The sequence below is a fragment of the Eurypyga helias genome, unplaced genomic scaffold (assembly GCF_000690775.1).
Source record: "Eurypyga helias isolate BGI_N326 unplaced genomic scaffold, ASM69077v1 scaffold7820, whole genome shotgun sequence".
In the NCBI taxonomy this organism is placed as follows: Eukaryota; Metazoa; Chordata; class Aves; order Eurypygiformes; family Eurypygidae; genus Eurypyga; species Eurypyga helias.
Window position 1 is genome coordinate 1 of NW_010223709.1, and position 7,210 is coordinate 7,210.

At 47.0% G+C, this 7,210-nt stretch overlaps 1 protein-coding gene across 1 annotated transcript; it reads right to left on the minus strand.

The window, feature by feature from the left end:
• Window positions 1–3,529: 3,529 nt before the first annotated feature.
• Window positions 3,530–3,758, minus strand: LOC104504167 (cysteine-rich and transmembrane domain-containing protein 1-like; the record flags this gene model as incomplete). Its single annotated transcript, XM_010149331.1, has 1 exon — window positions 3,530–3,758. A coding segment is annotated over exon 1 (229 nt), but the record flags the coding sequence as incomplete, so codon positions are not given.
• Window positions 3,759–7,210: the final 3,452 nt, after the last annotated feature.

Genomic DNA, 7,210 nt, shown 5'->3' on the forward strand with positions numbered 1-7,210 from the left:
CGGAGTTAAACCACGACACATGGCTATAGCAGCAAAGTGGCATTTGCGCTAACCAAAGATGTTTTACATGGGAGACTAGGAATTCCTCCCACCCCAGAACCAAGAAATGCCATTTAGCCATGCCAAAATTATATGCATTTCCCTGGGAAAACCCTGATCACACTTTGAGTCCACATGGTGGTAGTGGTGGGAAGCATCTCCATGCTGCTGCCTCCTCCTTCTCCAAGGCAAGACCCTTGAGGTTTTCATTCTTTTACAGAGGAAGCTGAACTCGTGACTTGCACTCATTCGGGCTCTTACTTGCTCACATCACTTGTCTGCTACTTATATTTGGGTCCTCTGGCCAGATCCACACCAGAATATTCCTGACATCTTACATCAGCTATAAATCCAGGGATGCTTTTATATACACTGGTCCAGTAACCCATCCCTTTAGCCAAGAATACAGGAAAAACACATTCTGGAAAATGTCCTCTCCACAGTTCAGCCTGTGACCCATCTATGTCAAGTCTCCTTTGGATTCACTGCAGTGAAAACTTTTGCTGGGAGCCTCTCAAGTTCTAGGTTCCCAAAAAAATGAGGGCTTTGAGAAGACTTTTGTCAGAACATGCTGCTGAGTCCAAGTAACATGAAATGGTAGAGGGCCACAGCTGGCAGTTACTACAAAATGCAGCAAATGCATACAGACCTCAGTCCTGAGCAGGCCCCAAGTGAAGCGCACACTGTCCCAAGCCACGGCAACAACAGCACGTGGACAATGACCTTAATGTGCAATACCCAAAACCAGCTTTGCATAGAGGCAAAGGCCTCAGGTGAATTGTCTGCGTCTTGATAATTTTCCAAGTAACGTCAGCTTCAATACCAACTTTATCAGCTGGTCTTTACAGCAGTAGTACCCAAAGTACCAGTGTCTTGCACAGTTGTTAAGCACTGGCTTAGATTTTGATGGGAGGTACGTGTTGGTCTCCTTTCTTTCCACCTCAGTTAGTCTGTCCACGACCATGCCAGACACAGCCAGCACATGCAAACACCGCATCTCCTTTCCTTCCCGAGAGCAGCTCCCACCTAAAGCAGTGCCTGGACAGCAACTCTACAGAAGTGCTGCCCACTCTCCCTGCTGCAGAACAGACCCTTTGGTAGCTCTGGCCACATCCCCTGCCAGCCCAAGGCAGTCAGAACAGGACTGGACTCTTTAACAGCTCAGGTCTGTTTGTGATGTTCACTGCACGGAGGAAGAGAGGCGGTGATAGTTTATGGCCATGGTTTCCGGCTTCCCAGCCTGGATTTATCACTGAAGAAGCCTGAAAGAAGGCACTGAAGCTGGCATCACAGCACAACTCCCCATGCTGATGGCGAGGGGATGAGTACGCCACATGATGTACGAACAGAGATTTTACAACCAAAGCCTGTGAAATGCTGACAGGAATAAACTTGGTCTCCAGGCAAGTGTTCTTAACAGCAACACAGTTACCCAAAAGTGCAAGCCACACCCAACCTTGCCAGTAACCCAGAGCTGTTGAGGTTAGCAGGGATCTCTAGACATCATCAGGTTCAACCCCCCTGCCCAAGCCGGGTCAGCTAGAGAAGGCTACCCAGGACCACTGTCCAGTCAGGTTTTGAGTATCTCACAGACACAGACTCCATAGCCTCTCTGGACAACCTGTGGAGTTGCCCATGAGTAGATCTTCTTCAGTCAGGATGGTTCCTGAACACAGGGTATTAAGGACACTGCTGTTTCTCAGATGGAGAAGCTTCAGAAACAGAACATAAGAAACTGTTTGCTTAGTCATGCTGCTTAGAGGTTAAAGTTGCATTATTGCGACAGCCTTGTCGTTTGATGGCTGTACCATGAGTAATATGGGGTTGATCATTCCCACCACAGAAAAGTGTCTTGCGTTCAGAAGGAACCTCAGGTGTTTCAGTTTGTGCTCACTGCCTCCAGTTCTGTCACTGGGCACTGCTGATAGAGTCCAGCTCCCTCTTCCCCAGTGTGTCACATAAGTATTTGCACACACAGGTAGGCCCCCCTGAGCCTTCTCTTCTCCAGGCCAAACAGTCCCACCTCTCTCAGTTTCTCCTCAAAGATGTTCTGGTCCCTTCATCATCTTTTTAGCCCTCCTCTGACAATTTGAGCCTGCACCAAGCACTGCAGTGAGCCTCACGAGAGCTGTGGGTGCCAGAGTAAAGCAGCACACCATATTGAGGGGACGTGGCACACAGATGGACCAGCTAGCTGCCAAAATAAATTACACTGTCCTCCTTCCCTTTCTCAGAAAACTGTGTTTTCCCACAGAACAGTAAGAGCTTCAGAAAAAAAAAAATAAATGCCCAGGGATGATTCCAATGGCACTATTAAATCGCTGGGACACATATTGCTGGGTTCAAGAAAACTGATGCCTGTTAATTTGGTAGGAACTGTTGATATAAAAAGGCCTGGATTACAGGCCTCGAACAGGGATGAATCATAGGCCTCGAACCAGAGCTGACTTCCGAGTGAACTTCCCAACCAGCATCATATCAGTATGAAATATGAGAATATCCAGTGATCATCAGTGAAATATGTACGAACATTAGTTAAAGATGTAGCTTCGATAAAATATAAATGTGTAGGACGAAATACCTGTTTAGAGGCAGACTGTCAAGGCCATGCAGACAGGTGTCCAGCCTTGTCTGAAAGTATGCGGTCAACACCAAACAGATGTAGACACCCTTTTGGGTTCCGCCCTGGGCCCTGGCCAGGCTTTGAGTGGAATCCAACAGGGAGGGGGATGCTGGATGTTTCCGTACTTTTACATAATTTGTTTGTTAAACTGTATAAAAGCAGGACCCTCTCACAACGATGTCAGAGCCTCATCTACAAGTGGATGCACTACGTAGGGCTTCCCAATTGCTAGGACAGGTTCTCCGATCCTTCGCTGTAACAGGGATCCCCAGCTGATGTGGGGATCTGGATGATGGTAAAGTATTAGGGCAAGTGGTGATGTATTCTTTCTTAATCACTATGGTTAACTCTATGGAGTAACGAGAGGTGCATTACCTTGATTATGCTGTCTGCTGTTCTAGACTACAGTAAAATAAGTTTCTCTTTTTAACTTTAACTTGGTGTCCGTGTCCTTTCTGTCATTCCTGTCAACTGGCAAAACAACTGTACATTTGAATATTACCAGCTTTAACTCTGCAGCCTTCAGAAACTTATCAACCGAAAGACAGGCAGAATGCGAGTTGTGGCAAATCTAAAGCCAGCAAAAAGCATGTATAACAACCTCAGCATAAGGATTCCCTTGAGGGATCAGCATTAAGGATGTTCAGCTGTACCTTCCAACACCCAGAGAACTGTTAGAGACACAACAACAAAATAAAGTTGGAAAACAGGCTATAAACAGAATCGCTACTTCAGACAAGTCTCCACCTCCACCAGCCCTGTTAGGCCGGACACTGGTAACCGTATCACTTCAAGATCAACATGTACTTACGCATTTGCAAGCCAGAAAAGGTCACAATTACATTGTGCCCCAGCTGGTAGGCATACCTGTGTTTTTAGGCCCATCTGCATACACTGGTCCTGGAGGTGGAGGAGCATTTTGCCATCCATACTGGGGATAACCTTGATAACCTGGCTGGCCTGGCTGGTATGGCCCCGTAGGTCCAGGAGGATAGCCTGGGTATGGGCCAGGAGGACCACCCGGTTGCTGTGCATAGGGCGGGTAAGGGGCAGTTGGGCCCGGGCCAGGGTAAGGTGGAGGATTTTCGTAGTTCATGTGGGATGCAGAATCTGTCCTGCAGAAGAAAAAACAAACAGAAAAACCTGGTTTGCTTTTGTTTGCTTCATCTATGACCATATAAATCCCATCTCAAACTGCTCTCCAGAGGGCCCTACATTAAGTGTGAGAAATAGACCTCAAAATACCTGGTCAAGTAGTGAGTTTATTTTTAACTCCTATCACAAGGGCAGAGACTAAGTTCAAGTGATTCAAGTGACATAAGTTCAGGTCAGCAGCAGAGTGACTCACTGCTTTACAATCATGCATTAGCAGTTCACCCTAAGACATGTAACAGTCTTGTGACTGCACAGCAAAATCTTCTGCTTCCACTCATGATTAAATTGCTTTTCAGAGAGCTTTACTTCAAGTTTCTGTCAATATTAAAAAAGAAAAACATGCAGAAATGCATCAGACATGTTTGATAGCCACAACGGGAGAAAAAGTAACCACAGACTTCCATGACGCTTTACCTAATTGTTACAAAGCATCTAGACCAGCACTCTGGAGCAAGACTGTATATGAATCATTTCTTAATGACACTATAACTCAGCACATCACATACTCTTCCAGCAATGTGCACCTGAATGATTAAGTACCACAAGTAATCAGGACCTTAGTCTCATTCAAAAAGCAACATTAAAGACACCTCAGAGAGTTGATATTCATAAAACCTATCTAACATATTACGGTACAGCCATCAAAGGACAAGGCTGTCACAATAATGCAACTTTAATTAACCTCTAAGCAGCATGACTAAGCAAATCATTTCTTACGTTCTGTTTCTGAAGCTTCTCCATTTGAGAAACAGCAGTGTCTTTAATACCCTGTGTTCAGGAACCATCCTGACTGAAGCAGCTCTATTCTGCTACTTCCTTTTACCATTACAGGGTGCAGAAGGGTCACCGTTTCCTCTTTGATGCACACCTCCTCCCACACACCATAGGCTTCAGGATGAAATACCTGGAGCATAATTTGCTTACACTGTGGCCCCCTAATACCAGTACAGAGCAGAAGAGGCTGACAAGCAGGATCCTCTTTGGATGCTACTGGAAGGGGCAAGCAGCCGGGCTAGACTGACCTGGATGCTCAGAACTGTGCTCCCACTCTTGGGGACTTGCAGATTTTTAGTCCAGAGGAGACCATTAGCACATCTAGGCTGACCTCCAGCATTACGCAGATCAAAAGAATTTCACCTTTGTGACTCTGCAGCAAGCCCAGAGCAGTCATCTGCCATGCAGAAGCCAAGTGAGTCAGGCCTCTGGGGCTATGTTTAGCTATTGCAGTCCCTGACAGTGTTGAAGTGAGCGCTGTTTGTTTACAGCTTGCTATTTCATCACCTCAGAGAGCACCAACTGCCCCTCCCCAAGGAAGGATCCCTAGGCTCTCTGCTTATTTACATGTTACTCCTGCCCAATTGTCACTAGCATGACGCATGTACACAGCCCCCTCCCACTCACACAGTACCAGGCAGTCTGATCACACACAAAGCCCGGAAGTGCACTCCCAACTCGAAACGACTCCAGAAGCGCACTCTCCAAGGGAACAGGGCTAACATGCCTCCCACCACAACACTGAGAAGCCCTTAAGTCTCTGCAGGCTGGATCTTCCCAGGCCTCGCCAGCCAGCCTGCAGCTGTCGTTCACCCGAATTCATTCTAACACTCCTCTTGCTGTGCAAGCCAGGCACAGACCCAGTTAACTGGTAAGGCAGTGCTGCTACCTTTCAAATTACATTTCTTAATGTCTTTGACAAGAATTTTAACTATTTAACCAATGTCAGGGATTAGAAGAATTTATTTTCTCTTCCATTGCCAGGCCAGCCAGACTGCTTAACTGCTCATTTTAAAATGGACAAGCACAACGTACATCTAACTTGAAGGCTCTTTAACCATGGTACTGTACTCCAATGCCTCGACCAAGTCTGCAGCAAGGAAATTCTCCCATCAGAGAGCCAGCAAAAGGCAGGCAGCAAGCCCTACAACCCACTTCAATGCAACAAACTAGAGGATTGAGACATAATGGGTCACTAATGTTCATCTAACCCAAAAAATTATCCCAAAATACCAGCCAAAATCAAGTTCCCAGGGAAGAACAAGGCCAGAGCGAGTATGTGTATATACCTACACACTGTTGCACATGGCAGCTTAACCATTTGGTGCCCGAGCCAGACAGGGCCCAAGCAAGCAGCAGATCCCTGTGAATCCCCCCTGAGTTTGCTCAACCTCCCTGAGCCAGCATACAGCTGCAGTGCCTGCTGCCAGTGTGAGGGAATCCAAAGCTCTGCTGCATTCCATGTGGAAAACTGCCTCCCACTCCACCGGTGTGACTGCAGGAAGCAGGGATCAGCAGTCACCCTCCTGAATTTAGGGATTCACCAAGCCAGGGAGGAGGCATGTAGCAGTTCCCCATTACAGGCCAAAGACCACCAGCCCAGTGTCTGCTCCTCGAGCAGGAGCCAGCCCCTCTACCCACCTCTCCCTTCTCTGAGCCCCTTCAGATCTGTTCTAGGCTGTAAGCTGGCATCCTAGATACATATGTGTATATATATATACACACACACATGGCATTCAAAGGCAGCAAACCATAGATCATGGGTTTTGTTTGTAAAAATTTTCTGAAGACTTCCCAGGACACAGGCATCACATTCATTATTTCAGTTTTGCAAAGACCTAAGAGGACAGTCAGCTTAAACCATCCTTTCCAGTGAAGCCCAGTCTTCCATCTCTTCATATGCCTCAATCAATTTATCTACGTTGCCATTTATCTATCATTGCCATTTTAGTGCTGCAGCAAGGCTTAAAAGATACTGTAATTCTTCAGGTGGCCGGGGACGCAAATGCAGGCAGTGAATAACAAGCTCGGCCACCACAGTGCTCCCTTGTCACAGGGACTAGTGCTGGAACCCCCAGGGGCCATCCTCTCCTGTCAGGGCTAGCCATTCACTCCCTTTGGTACCCAAGCAGGAAGTCTGCCTGCTATCCTGTCGCTGCTTGGTTTCTGTACAAGTACCCAGCACGGGACCATTCCAAAAGCCTTTTGGAGAGGTGGTACAACCACTGATGGAATCACGCCGGTAGAAAAGCATCTCTGCACACAGGTCTGAGGCACCTATCAGCTGTACAAGGTTGCTCCTGGTAAAGCTTAGAAAACACAGAAAGATCGTGTTAAGATGAGAGCCTGGCAAAAACCAACATCTGTGGGGGATGAGTAAAGAAAACTGCACATCAGCAGCTCTGCAGAAGAGTCTAAGAAACCAGACAGAAGGGGTTAAAAATCCAAGCCCGACAATGGCTTGTTAAAAGAGGGAAATGGTGGCATAGGGAACATGAAAGAAACACCAGTGCTCTTTGCCTAGAAGCTCCCTGTTAACCGTGGCAAAATAGTTTTTGAAGAGGAGGTAGGTTTGGAGTGGAGCTGGTAACTAAGAGTTGTGGTTTAACTCCGGCTAGC